At 39.5% G+C, this 20,066-nt stretch overlaps 2 protein-coding genes across 2 annotated transcripts; both read right to left on the bottom strand.

The window, feature by feature from the left end:
- Nucleotides 1-1,398: 1,398 nt before the first annotated feature.
- Nucleotides 1,399-10,163, bottom strand: LOC121724939 (4-trimethylaminobutyraldehyde dehydrogenase A-like). The gene is made up of 12 exons (XM_042111893.1): nucleotides 10,038-10,163; nucleotides 9,644-9,799; nucleotides 8,654-8,799; nucleotides 8,280-8,409; nucleotides 7,677-7,811; nucleotides 6,999-7,195; nucleotides 6,440-6,580; nucleotides 5,831-6,019; nucleotides 5,378-5,465; nucleotides 3,471-3,612; nucleotides 1,995-2,107; nucleotides 1,399-1,872 (listed from the first exon to the last, which is right to left on the bottom strand). Exons 2-12 carry the CDS (start codon nucleotides 9,792-9,794, stop codon nucleotides 1,778-1,780), a joined length of 1,527 nt encoding a protein of 508 aa, XP_041967827.1. The 5' UTR covers nucleotides 9,795-9,799; nucleotides 10,038-10,163; the 3' UTR covers nucleotides 1,399-1,777.
- A 970-nt stretch (nucleotides 10,164-11,133) lies between these two features.
- tmco1 (transmembrane and coiled-coil domains 1) lies at nucleotides 11,134-19,627 on the bottom strand. The gene is made up of 7 exons (XM_042111896.1): nucleotides 19,445-19,627; nucleotides 19,194-19,271; nucleotides 15,492-15,551; nucleotides 15,163-15,209; nucleotides 12,946-13,013; nucleotides 12,670-12,814; nucleotides 11,134-11,742 (listed from the first exon to the last, which is right to left on the bottom strand). The coding sequence occupies exons 1-7, from the start codon at nucleotides 19,512-19,514 to the stop codon at nucleotides 11,644-11,646; spliced, it is 567 nt and encodes a 188-aa protein (XP_041967830.1). The 5' UTR covers nucleotides 19,515-19,627; the 3' UTR covers nucleotides 11,134-11,643.
- Nucleotides 19,628-20,066: the final 439 nt, after the last annotated feature.

Genomic DNA, 20,066 nt, shown 5'->3' on the forward strand with positions numbered 1-20,066 from the left:
GTCACTGGTCATCAAATTCATTAATGAGTTAAGATGTCCCTCACTGTACCATTCAAATATATTTTAAGAAAGTTAAAAGAAAACACTATAAAAGATATGCTTATATATATAATATATATATATATATATATATATATATATATATATATATATATATATATATATATATATAAAATCAAGATATGCTTAAAATATATAAGCATATATATATATATATATATATATATATATATATATATATATATATATATATTACATAAGATTAGATGATAAAAAAGGAAAATCTAGTAAACTGGTCATATTGTTTAGATTCATTTTACTAGTTAATTTCCTGCAACCACAAAGATAGCAAAATAGGGGTGGACAGCATGTGACAGCAATGTAAAGACAACAGGCCTACCACCCAGTGTTGACAGTAACAGGGAGGACAAATTAGGGTAACGTCAGCCATTAGTAATGAACAGGACATCACATGGTGACTACACAAGAAGAGTTTTCACATATGTATTAACCATATAGAACGTACACTTTCTGAATTCATAAAAAGAGTAGCCTATTTCATACCTTTCCTGCTTCAGAATGTGGTTTGCAGTCCCTGCCCTAGAGTGAAAGGGCAGGCCACAAGGGCTTGTCTGATGGAAAGGATCCCACATTGAACTCTTGCATAAATCTGAGGTGGGAGGGTGCAAGAGTTCAAAACAGATGAATATGTGATGGAAAGTTAGAGTAACCAGTTAAAAAAATAGTTGACTTGATAACGCCCTATTTCTTAATAGCCTACTGTCCGATTGGTCGGGAATATACAGTGCATATCTTTGTGTCTGAGATAAATCCAGGTTGAGAGAGACATTACCCTGACCGCAGTAAAATGTTGCTCAATCCTTGAACTTGGCTTCTTTTCTGCATCGTCAGCATGACCATGCGTGCACCTAATACACGTTGCAAACCACCAAAAAGAAGTAGAATACTCCCCACCTTTCCTAATGAGATAAAACCAAAACTATTATCTATGCACCCATTTCAGAAGTTTCAGGCTGATTGTGCAACGGGTTTGATTTGCTCGCCTGTCCTGAATTCCTAAACTTATATAGACATGCGATACAGTATGTGGCCTTTTCATCCACAGTAGCCTTAGACAAATTCAAGAGAACCTTCAATAGTGCAAGTCATCGTATCCCAATAGACATATTTTCCCTAAAATGAGGTGAACCTGCTTGAAAACTTGCCAACCCCTATCCCTCTTGAAAGATCAGAGAAATTATGTGTCTTCAATGACAATATACTGCACATGTTGTCAAACTGTTTTCCACTGTTTCCAATACTTTCTTTTCTGAGAGGAAGATGGATCAAACATAAATAATAAAAAAATGTATTTACATACGTTGTGCACCAAACAGCTTGTGACATTGCATTTTTTTATTATTATTTCAATTGTGACAAAACAAATACAAGTGCACTTTGAAATATAACCTGGGAAATATTAACATACATTAAAGTGTCTAATTTAGACAAAGCAAATACTTTACACCAAGTGATAACTAAGATTAGAAAGTTATTTTTGGTTAAGGCAGCACAGCAACAATCCAAATAGGGGATCGATACGGTTACAAACCTTTAAAAAGGTGAACAACCTGTCAGTATCATGAGTCATAGTTAATGCTCAAACATTGATGCCATAAAATCTCGTGCAAATCTACACTATTCTCAGCACTTTGCTACATGCATGCACAACATCATGGGATGTTAAGAAGGTACAAGTCATTGTTGACATAGATAGTTAAAAAAGGCTTTCTACATCTCCCATTTCAACCACCACAGTCTTCAGCTGAGTGTAATACTCAACGGTCACCTGGCCAAGCTCCCTACCAAAGCCTGCAGTCAGAGAAAACAAAGGGGGAAAAAAATCAGGAGACAAGATGGTCTTTTACAAATGACATGGAATATACTGTAATTGCTGTCTGAGTTCAGCTTCAGTTGGATAAACGTAGATGTACCTGACATCTTGTAGCCACCGAAGGGCATCTCCAGGGGGTTGGTGTTGTAGTTGTTTATGAAACAGGAGCCCGCCTGCATGACCTCAGCCACACGATGAGCACGAGACACATCCCTGCAGTGAAGAAAATAATACTAAACATTCAAGCCTCTCTTTACTCCCGAAATGTTGTGATCACATGATGGGCTCAAAATTAAATAAGAATTAATTAGAACTTGTAACGCAGTTTGTCCTGTTAACTGAGAAATGAGTCGATGTGTGGCATGTGTGTGAGAGAAGTAGTTCTACAAACAAGCTAGTTTTAACGATAAGATGGTGGAAATTATAGCAACACAACGCAAGTGTGGCAACAGTGGTATACAGAAAAATAATGCACTTTGAGGTGTAACAGCCACTTTGCTTTGCATCATGGCCGTATTACCACCTCGAACATGCATTATTTTTCTGATACCCAAACGCTGTGGAGTCCATTATCCCTTACATAAAACACTACTGATGGAGGAGTATCTTAAAGGAGAATTCCGGTGTGATATTGACCTAAAGTGTATCGAAACATGATACCGAGTGTGAACGTATGTCTCATAGCCCATCTCGGCTTGTCCCCTGCACTCCAAAATCTGGCGCTAGTTAGCCGATGCTACCAACATCTTTTTCAATAGTGGTGCTTCGGCATCGGGCTAGCCATGCAAATAAATCACTGTTTTACACCCATTTACGAGGCTCAATGTATCTCCACACTTCATTGGTAGACTTCCGAGGGCCCTGACATTTAAAACGAGACATTGAGAACTTTGAAAAAGCACTGGTAGTTTACTTACAAGACGATTTATACAGACAGTATCTTCATGAAGTTTAGCGTTTGCAGCCATCTTGAATTTAGTCACGATAAGTCGAGCAACGAGTAAGAATGAACAGCTATGATAAGGGATCAGATTCCAAAAATAATTCAGTGGAAATGCATGGATTCCAGTTGCTGCTCCTGGAAGAAACTGGAATCCATGCATTTCCACTGAATTATTTTTGGAATCTGATCCCTTATCATACCTGTTCATTCTTACTCGTTGCTCGACTTATCGTGACTAAATTCAAGATGGCTGCAAACATTAAACTTCGTGAAGATACTGTCTGTATAAATCGTCTTGTAAGTAAACTACCAGTGCTTTTTCAAAGTTCTCAATGTCTCGTTTTAAATGTCAGGGCCCTAGGAAGTCTACCAATGAAGTGTGGAGATACATTGAGCCTCGTAAATGGGTGTAAAACAGTGATTTATTTGCATGGCTAGCCCGATGCCGAAGCACCACTACTGAAAAAGTTGTTGGTAGCATCGGCTAACTAGCGCCAGATTTTGGAGTGCAGGGGACAAGCCGAGATGGGCTATGAGACATACGTTCACACTCGGTATCATGTTTCAATACACTTTAGGTCAATATCACACCGGAATTCTCCTTTAATGTAAACCAGATAACTGAGGTGGTACCTAGTGAAGACGCCGGAGGCCAACCCGTAGGTGGAGTTGTTGGCTCTCTGCAGGACCTCTTCCTCCGTGTCAAAGGGCAAGACAGACATGACGGGCCCAAAGATCTCCTCCTTCACACAGGTCATGTCGTCCCTGCAGTTGTCTATAAGGACACGCAGATATTTCCATTCATATGCAATGAAATGTTATTGGGGGCCAAGCAGCGAAGCTGCGAAGGCACCCATTGTGTTTCTACGTTTTCCTATTATTATTATTCCGTCATGGAAGTCTATGGCAGCCCATAGAACCGTCTGGTAAAAAGTTGTCAAATTTGGCACACAAATTAGGCACAGTCCCATGATTCATTTCACCAAGTTTCAAGTCTGCACCTTGAGCGCTCTAGCGCCACCAACAGGCCAAAGTTGGACGTGCGTTCACGCACTTAACTTTTGACCTGTTGACCCGATTATCAAAAATGACGTATTGTTGGAATCCTTGGCCCATGCCGAGTTCAACGCACTCTATGACGTCATTTTCCGCCATGATGGATTTTCCGCCATTTTGGATTTTATCGAAAGTGAAACTAAAGTTGGATTTAATAAAAAACACCTAAAAGTTTTCACAGGTCACAAAGTTTGTCCGATTGACACCAAACTTGACACACATAATCTTCAGTCCAAGCCTCAAAAAAGTTATCCCTTTTTGACTTAAAACCTAAAATCGTTCGCCCGTAACAGCCAATCAAAATTGGCGGCGAAGCCACCAAACAGGAAGTGAAGAGATATCTCAGTAATGCTTTCACGTATCAAAACCAAACTTGTTACATGGGCCCAGAACCCAATTAGGAGGAGGCTCAAGAAATGTGGTAAATTTTGACAACTGTGTGGCGCTATAATCACAGGAAGTAGGCTCATATCTCAGCAATGCTTACACATATTGAAACCAAACTTGGTACATGGACTTGAGACCCCATTCTGAAGATACAAAATAAATTTGGAGTCTTTTGACCACTACGGGGGCGCTATAATCACAGGAAGTAGGGTCATATCTCAGCAATGCTTTCACATATAGAAACCAAACTTGGTATATGGATTTGGGATCCCATCCTGAGGACACACAATACATTTGGTGACCGTCGACCACTAGGGGGGCTATAATTAGGAAGACTTTTATGTATCGACACCAAACTTGATACGTTGATTTGTAAACACATCCCACAATAAATTTGGTAACATTTAACCACTAGGGGCTCTATAATTAGCAACATTTTCACCTATCGCAACCAAACTTGGTATGTGGACTTTGGACTACATCCTGAGGATGCACAATTAATTTGGTGTGCTTTCACCACTAGGGGTGCTATAATTGTCAACACTTTCACGGATTTAAACCAAACTTGGTATGTGGACTTAGGAGTACATCTTGAGGACACACAATAAATTCGGTGACCTTCAAATCCAGTCCAGTCCAATCCAATCAAGTCCAATCCAATCCAATCTAACACAACACAGTCAAGTCCAGTCCAATCCACTCCAATCTAATCTAATCCCAACTCCTGCTTAACTGCTTGGCCCCCTCATTGCTGCTTGCAGCTATATTTTCTATTTAATATCTGTCATACCCTTTTAGGGCCTTAAGATACATGCTCGTATAAGTAGGGCATAGGTTCAAAGTTTACACACAATATAGGTTCAAAGTTTACACACAACATCTCCATTCCTAGAAGTCTCTAGGTGGTTATAAGGGGTTGTAAGTTGCTTTGGAAAGAAGCGCCTGCTAAATTAATAAATGTAAATGTAAATGGTTAACTATGGGTAAAAGAACATACAAAATGTTTAAACCTCCTTTGGCTCAACATTTTAACTTTCATTGTCTAACCACAATATCAGCCACCTTAAGCATGTCAAACATTACAGGAAGTTACCCACCAAGGACACACGGAGACATGAAGAAGCCCCCTTTCAGTTTAGGGTCGCTGGGAGCAAACGGCTCACCCCCACAAAGCACCTTGGCACCCTAAAAATCAGGGTCACACATCACAAAACATAGAGACAAAGAATACAGAGGCCCTGAACAAGTGGTTTAGGCCACATCTTAGTATCTGAACACTAGGGCTACAACTAACGATTCTTTTCATAGTCAATTAATCTGACGATTCTTTTTGACGATTAATCGATTAGTAGGTGAAATAATAGGTGAAAAAATCTCAATCATTGTTTTCTAAAGCCCAAGATTATTTCTTCAAATGCCTTGTTTTGTCCACACACCAAAGATATTTAGTTCACCGTCATAGAGGAGTACTGTAAGTAAAGCTGAAAAGCTCTTCATACTACAGACAAACCTTTATGCCATATAATTCCATTGTCTGTGTGGAACTGTACCTGTTTCTTAGCCGCGTCGACGTAGGCCAGCACCTTGTCCAGCTGTGGCCTGCTGATCAGGGCCCCCATGCGGGTGCCCTCCAGTTGGGGGTCTCCTAGAGGGATGGCCTTGGTCCTCTTCACCACCTCCTCCAGGAACTGCGGCATGATGTCTCTTTGGACGTACACTCGGGTACCGTTACAGCACACCTGACAGCAGCAGCACACAAGTCAAGCATTCAATATTATTCATTCTGCTTATGTATTTACCATGTGTACATCTCAGATATTGGTTTAAAAAATAAATAAAATAAAAACATAAAAAAAAGAAATCACAGACACTCAACAGCGGTGTACAGTAGCAAAGAATAAGGTAGTCTACTGGAACCTTTAAGGGGGAATTCCGGGGATTTTTCCTCTAGATCTCCGTTTCTCGAGGTCACCGAGTACTGTCAGTACGAGAAAAAAACCCTGAAAACAATCGGTTTTACCTAGCTCGAGTTGCTGCAGCCAACAGCTAAAGTAGCAGCCGTAGTTCCCCTTTAACTATAACCTAACCATGAGAGACTTCAGACCTCTGTTGTTGTACTGATTCCAATATGCATAAATCAGATTATCAAATGTATCTACCTGGCCCTGGGTCAGGAAGTTAGCCATCAGTGCACCCTTCACAGCGTTCTCCAGCTCACAGTCCTTAAAGATGATCAGAGGAGACTTCCCTCCCAGTTCCATGGTCACCTGCTTTACCCCTTTAGAAGACATCTCCATGACCTTGAAGAAAATATTACTCAACTTACACAGCACATTGTCACATAACAGCACACAACATCCTGAAGCAGGTTATGGTTAAAAATTCAAACTATACTGAAAAGCTGTCAGGTTCTGAGGACTAGATGTGGCTGAGTGTTATTATCTCCATGACGTTCAACTAGCAACATTTTGTATCTAGCTGAAGTCAGACTTTCGATTACTGAATGAGTTAGGTTAGCACACCATTTTATATGACCATTATCTTATCTAGAGCTGGCCAGTATCTAAGATTTCTACAGTAAGTGCATGTGATTTACTGTATGACCCAAGCTGTGTTATTGTGTTATCAAATAGTATCACCCTCTTGGTAAGATGCACAGAAATGCTATACATGCAAAAAGTTGTCATACAGTACAGCTGAAAACCCACTGTATTTTACCTTCTTTCCAGTCGGGACGCTGCCTGTAAAAGACACCTTAGCCACCATTGGATGGTAGCACAATAGGGTCCCTGTCTCTGCCCCACCCTGGACCACGTTAAAGAGCCCCTCTGGTGCCCCAGCTTCCTTAAAGACCTCTGCCAGTATGACTGCTGTGACTGGAGTCATTGGGGAGGGTTTGAACACCATGGCATTACCTGAAAAGGGAAACAATGCAGGGTGATGAGAAATTAGAAAAACATACTGAATGTCTTAACAGGGGCAGTTTAGCGGGTTCAAATACTTTCAAACAATCAGGAAAAATAATTTGTTGAAGGGGTGGGGAGGAGTTGAACTCCAAGCCTAAAATCTTCTGGAGTTGGATCAACTACATAACATGACAAGATGGTTTCCGGTACATGAACTAAGCATAGTCCTGGACTTTAAATAGAAATCTCCAAGTTCTCTTTTAAGTCTAGGACTAGGCTTACTCCATGTATGTGAAATGTGAACTATTGTACATGAAATTATGCATCAATGTCAGAATAATGTTAATGCCATTGCCGTCTGAATGTATCATTCTAGGTCAGTGTGAAAGTTAACCTCTGAAAATTAATTGAACTGAAGAGAAAGTTGACACCAACTGCATGAATGGTGAAAGGACAAACAGAACAGTGGGAACAGACATAACAGTCATACCACACGCTAGCGCTGGAGCTGCCTTCATCACAGCGATTTGGAAGGGGAAGTTCCAGGCTCCGATGCCCACGCAGACACCCAAGGGTTCCCGACGAGTGTAGGCAAAGGAACCACCTGGGAGCTGGATGTGTTGGCCTAGGGAGCAGAAACAGTTTGTTTGTTTAATGAGACAGACAGAGAAATACAACAAACCCGAAACAGCATGTATACAAATAAAAAAAAATCAGAAAAGTCTTTATTTCTATACTGTATGTATATCATCAACATATTAAAATCTTAACGAGAGTGCCCATCAACCATATACACACACATACATATATTTATTAAAGAAATGTACTGAAAGCAGGAAATGCAGCCAGGAAAGTGTGATGGTAAGAAGTGGTAAAAGTGTAATGTAAATGTTAGTTATATATTGTAAAGGAAAGAAAGCCAGAAGTGACATGTTGGGAATGAGAGAGACCGCTGAACCCTAACCAGGTAGCCTGTTTTAGAACACCAGCTACAGCAATCAGGTGACAAGCAGTATCTGTGCCTTAGCTCCGCCCAGCAAGACAGAGAGACAGACAGGCAAGCAGAAACTGGCAGGGCCATAACATCACCAACCTGCCAGAGTCGGGGCAATCCCAGCATAGTATTCTATGCACCTTGCAGCTGTGTCAATGTTCACCTTAGCCTCTGTGATGGTCTTCCCATTGTTGGCCACTTCTACTCGGGCTATTTCATCTCTACGCTCCTGTTAAGATTAAGTAAATGGGGTGATTTTAACAACATGGAGACCGTCATCACCGAGCAAGTGAGGAAGTGAGAAAGAGAGAAACAATAGAGAAAACCACATCATAATCCTAGCCTGATCAAAACTCTGCAATGCTTCTCAAGTATGCAAACTAAAATCTAAAACACTATGGTCTTAATGTCTGTGACCATTTATATACATGTTTTGTGTAAAAAATTAAAAAAAACAGATATTCATGTCTTACCCTGATGATGCGAGCTGCTTCCAACATAATGCGGGCTCTCTCCATGCCAGCCAGCTTGCTCCATTTTAGAAAGGCAGAGTGGGCGCTCTTGATGGCCTGGTCGACCTCCTCCTCTCCACAAGGCACCAGGTCACAGAGCACACGGCCTATAACAGAGAGTGACCAGCAGAATCAATAGGCCAGTCAAGATTGTCCACTCTTGAAATCTCATGATCTGAAAGCTAAGCCTTACAAAAGACACATGGCCTGGATTCGCAGCGCAGTGAAGATGGCCAGCAGGAAGATGAATTTGCCAGACATCAAATAACACCTCTTACTAAATGAATTGTGCCAAGTCATTTTATGAAAGAAAATGTAATAGAAGACTTCTAGGCTACCTCTAACCATGGCATCTACAACATGATAGGTTGCATGCATACACAGAAAATCAATGGTAGGCCCAAAATAACAAGAGACTGTGGAATTGATGAGGTACTCAAATGAAGCTGACGTTTATCATAGACAATGTTGATAAGTAAGCCCATGTCCAGTGACGCAGATCAGCTGAATTGAGAAGACTGGTATTTGGGGAATTCAGGAAAATCTACATATACACACAACTCATGCCTGCATCTCTGTGTTGGTCTTAACTGCAACGTGTTAATTAATCATCTTCGTAAGTCGGTATATGGTTAAATGACTCATTACGGGGCGAATGAAGGCTCTCTCGCCCGCCCCTACTGCCTGTAGGAAGAATATCCCACTTGCAAGTTCGGTGTATCCTACCCGCCGACCGAAGCAGGATCAGTTTACAGCACAGAGGCAGGCTAACAAAACGCTAGAGATTGTTGCAAACGTGTGTATAATGACATTGAGACAGGTTACTATTACAGCCACATTACTCTCAAAGGGAAATGACCTGCATCGATTCTGCAATCCAAAACACGCACCTTGGCAAAAGGCTGCAGCGAGCAAATACATCTACCGAACAGGGTGGTAATGTTTACTCACCTGTTGCAGGTTCATACACGGGCTCAGCGCTTTTAGCGTCCTTGGGCCGCACCCTTGCTCCGTTCCAGAAATTCAGCGGCTCCTTCACTACCAGAGTGCCTGTGGAGACGTTGCTGAACTCGGGAAGCTGAATAAGTGGTCGCTGAGCCATTTGGACTGAAGAAATAGAAACGTGTATGCAGGTTAAATATAGTGTGGGTAGATAGTCTACTTTTTTGCCAGCAAACATGTAACGGTAACATTTACCCGTTCAAACAAAACAGTTGTTTAATGAGTCGGTAAAAAAGTGACCAGACCGCATCATAGCCTATTATTATTAACCCTATTCTTAATGCAGTCAATAAAACACTTTTATCTGACGGCAACAGTTTTTGTGATAAATAATAGTTCTCACCTACACTGAACGTATCCTTCTCTTCAATGGATCACAAAGTGTGCATGTAGCGGTCCCGCTCCGTTCTGAGCAATGAAGCACGAAACGCATAATACTGTCTGAAACGAAGTTACGTAATCTGAATGAATATGGGCGGGATCGGTCTATAGTTTACAAGGAGGGCATGTGGGGTTTTGATAGACATTGGCGTAGCCCATTGTGAATCCATCTGGGCCGTTTACCAGTGGTTTATTGGTTCTTGTCACAAACAATAAACTTCACATATCTAAATCCTGACACAGCACTTCAATTAAAGGATTCTGTGGCAAAGTTTTGTGCATAGTCATTAAGAGCTGCTCTTACACTTTGAACAGAATGCCTTTTATGTTTTTCAGTGAATGGCCATACACATAGAAGAAAAAAAACAAGACTCCCAGACAGTTGCCCAGGGCCTAGATGTGCAGACAGAGAAAACAAGGTCTGGCAGCAATTAAATCTGTGGGGCCAGTCCTAATGGGTTGATGATACCCAAAATAGCATGCTGCACTGGCCCAGGTAAGGGTGGTGTTTCAAGTTGACCTACATTAGTGATAAACCTAGGTAAGTTAACTAAAATTAAGAGGTAAATCTCCTTAATAAGAATAAACTTTTGGCATTTTTTGCTAAATGAATACAATAGAAGTTCAATTGTATAGAGCAATATAGTAAAGTGTACCTCTTTCTCTGGGTTACCCTATCCAGGGTTGTCACTTGAAACACCCCCCTGGACATCTACACGTATTCCTCAACAGTGATCACCATCAAGTTTGGACCAAAGGTCTATAAGGTCAAGAGATGCATACTGTTCTTATAATCATATTTCTTCATGGTACTTTGTAGTAAAATGCAGTGTAGACATAATCGCATAAACCTCTACTGCCACAAACAGTAAATACACAAGAATATAAATTCAGAACACATTTGGACACTCACAACACACAAACAAGGACTGGAGAATTGCCTCACTCCCCCTGAGCAGTCACAAGACCTACTGTACAAGACAACTTTGCAGCCTGAGAAAGGAGCTCCAGGAGCATAACCAGTGGGTATGTATAAAAACACACACCAAAGACTTGTCTTCAAAATGATGTAAGGTGGCCTTTATTCTACTTCTGCAAACAATCACATAGAAAACATTTCTCACAGTTGTGTTCTCTCAGTTGTACCAAAGACCTTGTGCATCTAATGAGTGCTGCTCATGTTCTACGGACAGCGATGTCACTTTCTATTACACAGGCATTGCAGATCCCAAAGGAAATCAAAAGGCAACTACTTTAGAGAGGTACTTAGAATTAAAATCATAGGTTTTCGTATAAATATACACATAAATGTGTAAAGGTTAAATAAAATCAGATAAAGAAAGATGGGGGGGGGGGGGGGGGGGGGCTTCAAAAAAGTTGGATGTAGGTGAAAAATAGCTGCCCAATCTGAACACAACTATTCAACTAGTAACCCCCAAACTTCTCAGGAGACAGAGTCTGCAGTTTCTGAAGGTAAAGCAGATCGGCAGAGCTCCGTCCCAACCTCGGGGTCGGGTGGGTCAGCTGAACACGAGGCCTCGCTCCCCCTGGGAAGTCACAGGTGAACCTCAAGAGAACTTGGCGGCCTGAGGAGGAGGCCCCAGGAATCCTCCAGCTTGCTTTGTGGCAGCACGAGATGGAGCAAGGCCCAGCATCTTCTGGATGTTCTGCAAGATCACATACACAATGTGTTGAAGGAGGATTTTATAAATGCAAAAAATATTTTAAGCCTTTATATAATAATAATAATAATAATAATAATAATAATAATAATAATATAATCTGATATACACAGGAGGGGTGTTAAATTCTTTGTACTATACTGTAGGTAGGGGATTTCCCACAGTAGCCAATCAACAACCAACCCTCTCTCACATTACACACTGGGGGCATGATTTTAAAGATGCCCCCAAAGTGAAGCACTGTAGCTGCCTAGCTACTTTAGCTGTTGGCTGTAGCAACTCTAGCTAGGTAGTACTATCTTTGTACTGACAGTACTTTGTGACCTTGAGAAACAGAGAGATCTATGTGAAAAATGGCAGGAATTCTTCTTTAAGTCATTTTTGGTGAAAAAACTTTCCACACCTTTCATTGGAAAATTCAAAAACAAAGATGTTTCATAAAAATAATATTTGATTGATGAACCTGACATTTTTCAGTAGCGAGAAGTGTGTAGATTTGGACAAAATCTGGCTTGGCTTTAACCTGGAGCATTTATTGCCTAAAATACCGATTTTGTTTACTGTGCTCAGAGTTTGATACTAGGCTGTGTGTGCCCTATTTCCACCCACTCACTCGGCCCATCAAGGTGCAATGAGGGACATTAAAATGTAGTAGTGAATTGAAAACCACATTCAGACTCATTTTTATTTTCAAAGATAATCTAGATATCCTTATGGGGTGGGTGCTTGTGTTTCTTTAGGAATCCTCGGTCTTGGTTTGTATAGAAATTAATATTAAGTGACACATACACACAAAAGGGCGGAAATAGGGCATGGGTGGTAATAGGTCACTTTCGGATAGCATCTTTCCTAAGAAAAATATGCCCACACAGACTGCTGAAACGGTGCTGCCGTACTGTCAGGGAGGATTACCTGTCGAATGGACATGGTGCACAGGATGTACAGGAAGATGAAAGAGCAGTCTGTGTAGTCTTCCCCCAGCAGATTACGGTGAGAAAGGCCTTGGATGTAGGACAGTGGGACAAAGGGAAGTTTGGCCACAACTCGTCCATCAAAGCTGGAAGAATAAACAGGGTGGAACTTAATTGTGGCAACTAGCAACACTTGGCCAACAATTCATTTGTAAATCCTAGTCTATGTATGACAAACAAAAGAATTTATAGGTACTAAAAATGTAACTTTACTTACATAGAGTTGAACATTCCCATCAAAGCTGTGAAACAAAAACCAATAGCAAACATGGACTTCATCCGCACCTGTAACAGCACAAAGTTGCTCCAAATCAAACAGTGACTCAAAGTATAACTCACATCGGGGTGGGCGATAATATATCGTCTGCGATAATATCGTGATTGTTGTTTTAACGATGTGCAAATTGACATTATCAAGTATTTAAATTACTTATGGAGAAAAACACTCGAAATCACGCATTGAAGACTCATACATTCCCAGGAGGTGTATGCGGGAGAAGCCCCTGGTGTAACGTGATCACTAGTGGGTCACAACGTTGTCCCACGCACGCCTAATGTTTATTTTGTGCAGCGAGAGCGAGAGTAGCCTACTTTATGCGGCTACTTCTGTTCAAGCAGCATTGATGAGACAGTCATGTTTTTTCCTACACGATAATGTAGCTGAGACCATGTAGCTCTATTGTAGCTGAGACCATGTCATTGCCACACACACAAATGTGTCAGAGTGACAATGCATTGGTTGATTTGGTTAAAAGGTCACAGGTTAGGTTATTGGTTATTATTGTAATGATGCTATTCATAAATAATGAGCTGTAAAGTAACTCAGACTTTAACAAAAACATTTTTTTAAAGGATATCGACTAATTATCGTTATCGTCAAAATCTCAAAAAATATCGAGATATTATTTTTTGTCCATATCGCCCACCCCTACATCAAAGTAAAGGAACAACTGTGGAAAATCTATTATTCCATCTGGGGCCGTATTCACAAAGAATTTTAAGGCTAAAAGTAGCTCCTAACTGGCGAATTTAGGTAACCTGACTCTCGCCAGATGAATTTCGTTCCGCCTAGCTCCACTCACATCCATCTGGGATCGCTTCCATTGGGAGTGATTTCAGCACCAGATTTTATGGTCGAGCCCATCAGGACGCAGGGCGGGAGTTTCATAGATGTGATGTAGCGTAGAAGCGACTGTGAGACTGTTTTGCCTTCAGCCTTCTGAAACACCTCTCCAATGGAGCGATCCCAGATGGAGTTAGAATTTAGGAGCAACTCCTAAAAATAATGGGCGTGTCACTCCTAACTTTAGGACTCCTAATATTTTTAACAAAAAGTAATTCACAAAGCATTTTACACCTAAAAGTAGCACCTAAGTCTGGGACAGCTTAAAAGAAGTCGAGAGGACTCCTAACTCACTAAGACCTATTCACAAACCCTTTTTGTGGCATTTCACGTCGCAATATTTTGAAATGCGTATGCGGCTACAGTAGCTTCCAATCACGAGGGAACAATTTTGCATTGTAGGCATAAAAGGGATGCAATAACGCCACCAACAACCAAAACTACTCATTGTCAACATGTAAATTAAACGTAATGTTTCATTGTGAATCAAATTAAAATGTTCTCCTCTTTGCAAACGTAGCCATAGGCTATGGTGACAGGTTAATTTAATAATGTTGCAAAGATATTGCATCAATCCGCATGTTTCATTAGGCTACTAGGCTATTTGTTTTGCATTACTCTTGATTCATTTAGGCCTTTTTATTCAGTTCAGTTTATTCATCATCTTCCGTCCTTCGCATTACTTGTGTAGGGCACACATTCTCAGACCTGTCACCTGTCACTCATCATCGTAAGGGAGGTGTTTGGAATCATTCCCGTGTTACAATCATCAGCCAATCAAGGTGGTCACTTCAGTCAAGCTCGTGCATGAGTAATGACGTCATCCATAGCAACGAAGACTCACTCTTAGTATAGGAGTTGCCATTTTTCCTTACTAAGAGTAGATCTGAAAGGCTTTGTGAATAACTTTTAAGAGAAAACTCCTAGCTAAAATCTTTTAGTGCGATTTAGGAGTACTCCTAGTGGTAAGATAAAAGGCTTTGTGAATACGGCCCCAGACTTCTATTTTACAGAGGGCCAGAGCACATAGCAGATAAAAAACTTTATTATCTTTATTCCACTTGCTAGCAATGGAATTCCTTTCCTAGATCAGGTCTGAGACACGCGTGTGTGTGTGTGTGTGTGTGTGTGTGTGTGTGTGTGTGTGTGTGTGTGTGTATATACACATATATACACATGCATGTATACAAACATGTTGTTTTGTGTGAACAACATAAAACATTAACACGTAAATTCTCCATTTCAAGAACATTTTCTCAATTTCGGATATAGGTGCAGGTAAAAAGAAATAAAATTAAAAACAATCTTTACCATGGACAAATCTCTGTTGTTATTCTTCAGCTTCTCCTCTTGTCTTTCTATATAAATGATGGAAAACACATTTCAAGGCAAGATATAGAATGTCAAAATTGATTAGCAAAGTGATGCCGTCTGGCATCACTTGAAACAATGACTATTTCATATACTTTGTACAATTACATGGCGCAATTACATGTACAATTAAGGGAGAACTTGTCCGTTTTCAACATAGGGCCCTGTTGTTCGAGGTCACCAAGTACTGTCAGTAGGTAAAAAAAAACGGTGCTACACAGCCAGGGTTCCCCTTTAACTGTACATCACCCACAGAGGCATTGCTATACCAATTTTTTTCTTCTGTTGGCGTCCAGCAGATTCTGTGATAGTTTCCTTCTTCTTTTCCACTGAAATTGGCACAATAAAAAAAAAAAAATCAGTCTACTGTACTTAAGTTGACGGTTGTAACATTAGACTACTCTTGTTTACCACACAACAAAACAGGTTCACCAGTCTCAGTTTCATAGATCTGCTTTGGATTGCAATCACGTTGCAAACACTATTGATATAAATATTATATAGCTACAATTGATCTACAACCCCAAATCATAAAAAGTTGGGAAACATGTTTTTTTGAAACATGTTGCCGGTATCAAATTCAAATTTAACATTTCCCATGAAATAGTCAAATTTGTTATTTTCAACATTTGATATGTTGTCTGTGTCCTTTTTGTAACTAAATATGTGTGTTAGAGATTTGCAGATTATTACATTCTGTTTTTATTCACATTTTACACACAGTCCCAACCTTTTCTGATTTGGGGTTGTATGGTTCTAAATCAGTAAACATTATCTACAGTCTTTGCTGAAGTTCAAGTGACATGCCAGATTTAACAAGAGAGGCTAGTTTTGATGGAAATTGATGACACGTCTTTTCCAGAAAGACAACCATAAAGGCAAATTACATAATATTAAACTAATTTGGCATGGTCTGTGGCTATCTACTGTTAATGACAACATAAGTCAACAATTTTCAGGTTTGGGATATAGCCTTGAACTTGCACTCAGAGCAAAGTAAGGACACATACAGTATGATTTAAAGAAAACAATATTCAAAAGCCAGGAAAGCACCAGGGGTTGAGGTAATAATTGTTCAGTGCCAATATTCTGCTTTTGTTGCATTGTCTCCATTAAATATGTACGACGGAGAATATAAAAAATGCAGCATAGGACCATTAAACCACACAATGATCCAAAACAAAAAGCCAAACAAGGCAAGACATGGTTAACATATATCAGCATTTTAGAGTGTCAGAGCCAGAGTCCAGACCTCAATCCGTCAAAAAAGGGAGCACAAGGCCAGAGTGATGGCAAATCATCGTTCCTGACTCAAAACCCAGATTGCTCTTAAAAAAGTACAGTTTAGAATCATTGTGGAGACATGAAGAGACTTGGTAGGTATTATATGAACCATTTTGAAAGCTGTGAATGCAAATAAAGATGTTTCTATTGATTATTTAAAAAGGGTATGAATAATTTTGGACATGCCACTTTTCATTAAAAACAAAAAAAATTGATTTCATGTTTCTCCCACATTGTCTTGCAACCTTTTGGCATGTGACAGTTTTCAGTCAGAACAAACATATTGGTCAAGAGAAAATCAACATTAAATCAATATTTGCCAGGGGTATGAATAATTTTGTTTCAATTCAGTTCTCATACAATTTCAGTCTATACCCATTTTTTTTCAAAGAGAGTGAGATAAAGGGCCCTATTTTCCCGATGCAAAACCTGGCGCAAAGCGTATTATTATTCTGACGCAAAGTTTTTTTCCTATCTTACACTTCACTTTTATTAAATAATATGCCCAGGGGTGTGGCAATTACCGACATAAGGTGTGGTCTGGCACATGATCTAAAAATCACTATCTTATACCGTCTAAAAAGCATTATGCCACTGACCAAGAAAAGCCTGGTCTATAGCGAAAGGCGCATATGAAACACGTCACTGTCACGAGATGTAAGCAGCAATTCCTCTGCAGAATAAATGTCCTTAGGTTATTTATTCAGTCATTCGAACATTATAGGGGGAAGTTTTGCTTTTTTCAGGCTATGTTTTTGCTGGTAACCCATTGTCAGTCAATATTGAAAGTAATTAACTGTGTATAACTGTTTTGTCGTTGACTATGACACCACAGTGAAGTTAGTTTCACTTTGCCTATATGTTCAATTAATAGACAAGTGCAGATGTGTGTAGCCTATACTCTACTCGGTTTTAGTAAAGAATGGCTTAGTGGAATACCTGTTCCATACGGTATTGCGTACAAGCAGATTCCTTCAAATACACCGCTGACTATCAAAATACTGATGCGCTGTTTGAAGTTGCCCTGCTTGCTGTTAAAGGGAATGACAAATGTCCTCCTCATTGGTTTAAAGGATGTTAAGCCCAAAACACACCCATGACTAATTAAGAAACATAAGAGCCACCTTTTTGCACCAGGCACCTGACGTTTGATAATAAAACCACCCCAAATGTGGACTGGACAAACCCCTAAATGTATTTACGCTATTTGCTAGTGACCATGCATTTTATATTGCTAAATTAGGGCCCCAAGTGTGTGTGAGAGAGAATAAGAGTGAGTGAAAGAGTGGGCATGATAATTTCTTAACAACCAACCGGATCTGCGTTCACATGCACTCTGTGGCGAGACAAGTTTTTCTTGCTTGTAAGTGGCATCCATTGGGGGACAAGAGGCACATTTTATATATAATAACTGTATTTGTATTGTTTATTTATAATTTGAACATACTGTTTACATACATCATAATAAAATATTAAAAAATAATTATGGAAGTTTAAATTTAAAATGAAAAGCTTTGACATTTCAAAAATCACTTAAATTGCAATCTAATTAAACCCTTTTAAAGCTATTGTTCGTGCTAAACAGTTAGTCACTATTTATAAAAATAATATAATTGGCACCTAAAATTACATACTCTTGGCCCTGAATCTGATCAAACTGGTCTCAAACAGAAAAGAGTCAAATGGTGTAACCGGTTACACCATTTGACATTTCTATTAAAAAGCAAAATTTGCAGGCATTATTATGGACAACTATGTACACACTTCACCTTTATGTGAATATTCCAACACAGTTTTTACATTAAATTGAATATTTTATGATTATTATGATTTATCCACATTTTTAAAAGGTCATACCATTTGACATGTAACCTAAGGTTGCCTGGCCATGGCCTAAAAACACTATTATGTTACTTTAAGAGAGTTGCTAACCTTGACTCATAGCAGTTGGGGTTCTTCTCTATGACATAATTTCCTGTCACATGATTCTCTGACATAATACATACAAAATTGCTCCTTAAATGGTGGTTACACCACTTGACATTTTAAGTGGTTGATGTGACAGACACGATTCCCCATATTAATTCAAACATTCAGAACAATGGGGTTTCATTACTTGTATTGAATATAGAAAAGTTCTTGTGCAAGATCATGCCAGATTATTTTAGAAGGGATTTTGGAGAGAATTTCACATTTTTTTCAGCAAGTGTAATTATTTGGTTCATGTTTTTGTGGTTACACCGTGTTGACAATTTTACCCAAATTCAGTTAATACTCTTTCAAAATTAAATAAATCCAAAACTTTAAGATTAGGGTTTGATGAAAATTATATTTGAAAATAATTTGTCAAATTATTTTCAAATTTTAACAATTTTAAATGTATGTAACCCATATGTACACAAAAAAATGAGCGTCACGTCATTGACCCTAAAAAGGAAGTCTTGTGGGGCCAACTATGATGCTGATAATGGAACTCTCTTGAAAGGGTTTATACATGCAGGATCAGACATATAAATAGGTATAATGTAACTAAGGTACAATATTGTCAAACAAGGACTATTCTTTTGGCTGTCGTGCAGATAGGCGATTCAAGCAAATTAGGGGTTCCTATTCCCAGTAGGTCCAAGATCCATACCACTGGCATGCTCTGCCCAGTCAAGCTACATTTCGTCGAGTAGGCTACTCACATTTCTTGCTCTGCTTTTCAACTTCCGCCTTTAACCGTTTGTACTTGTCTGTTCGATACACCAACACCCATGTGATACCTGCAATTTGTATGGACATAGAAACAGGTCTTAACTCACAGTTAATATTTCAAACTTTTCGAACGTTAAGAGATTGCTAAACCTCATAAAACAGGTAGCCACAGCTAGATAACAACACAGAGCTAACGTTAACCTAAAGGGCATATGAGATTTATTTACATATTAACACTTACCCTCGGCTAACAGAGCCGTGCAAACCGAAATGAACACAATAAGAATTGTGTCTGCGAACATAGTACTCATTTTGAGATATGTTTGATGTGACTATATAGATATGAATAAATATTAAATCGTGGACGTGTGGAAATTTGGTTTGAAGCCGGAGTCAGCACTAAGCTTGGTGACGTATTTAACATGCGTCATAAAATCTTCTTTGGTAAATCACTCTGAGGGATTTGAACCAAAAGTAAGTATACTGCCACCTATAGAGCTGGAATGATCATGGAGTGGAAAAAAGGACGTCAGCCTTTTGTTTCAAATAAAGGGTCCAGCCTCAGTTTTTTAAAAACTGCCTACATATTGACAATGGATATCTGGCAGATTATAGGCAACCAAGCCGCTCATGTCAACAAGATACAGCACGATACCATGCTGAGCTGCATTATGCTATTGTTCTAGGTGCTCTTGGTGAAAATCCACTTCTCTGATTGACAAATTAAAATAATCAGTATACACCACTCACTGGAACTTTTTTAAAAATCCGTTGGTGTTCTTCTGAAGGAGCTGCATATTTTACAACACAAGTAACAGTTTATGGACGCCTTGATTTGACCCAAAATTCCAAATACACCTAGG

The sequence above is a fragment of the Alosa sapidissima genome, chromosome 12 (genome assembly GCF_018492685.1).
Source record: "Alosa sapidissima isolate fAloSap1 chromosome 12, fAloSap1.pri, whole genome shotgun sequence".
Lineage (NCBI taxonomy): Eukaryota > Metazoa > Chordata > Actinopteri > Clupeiformes > Clupeidae > Alosa > Alosa sapidissima.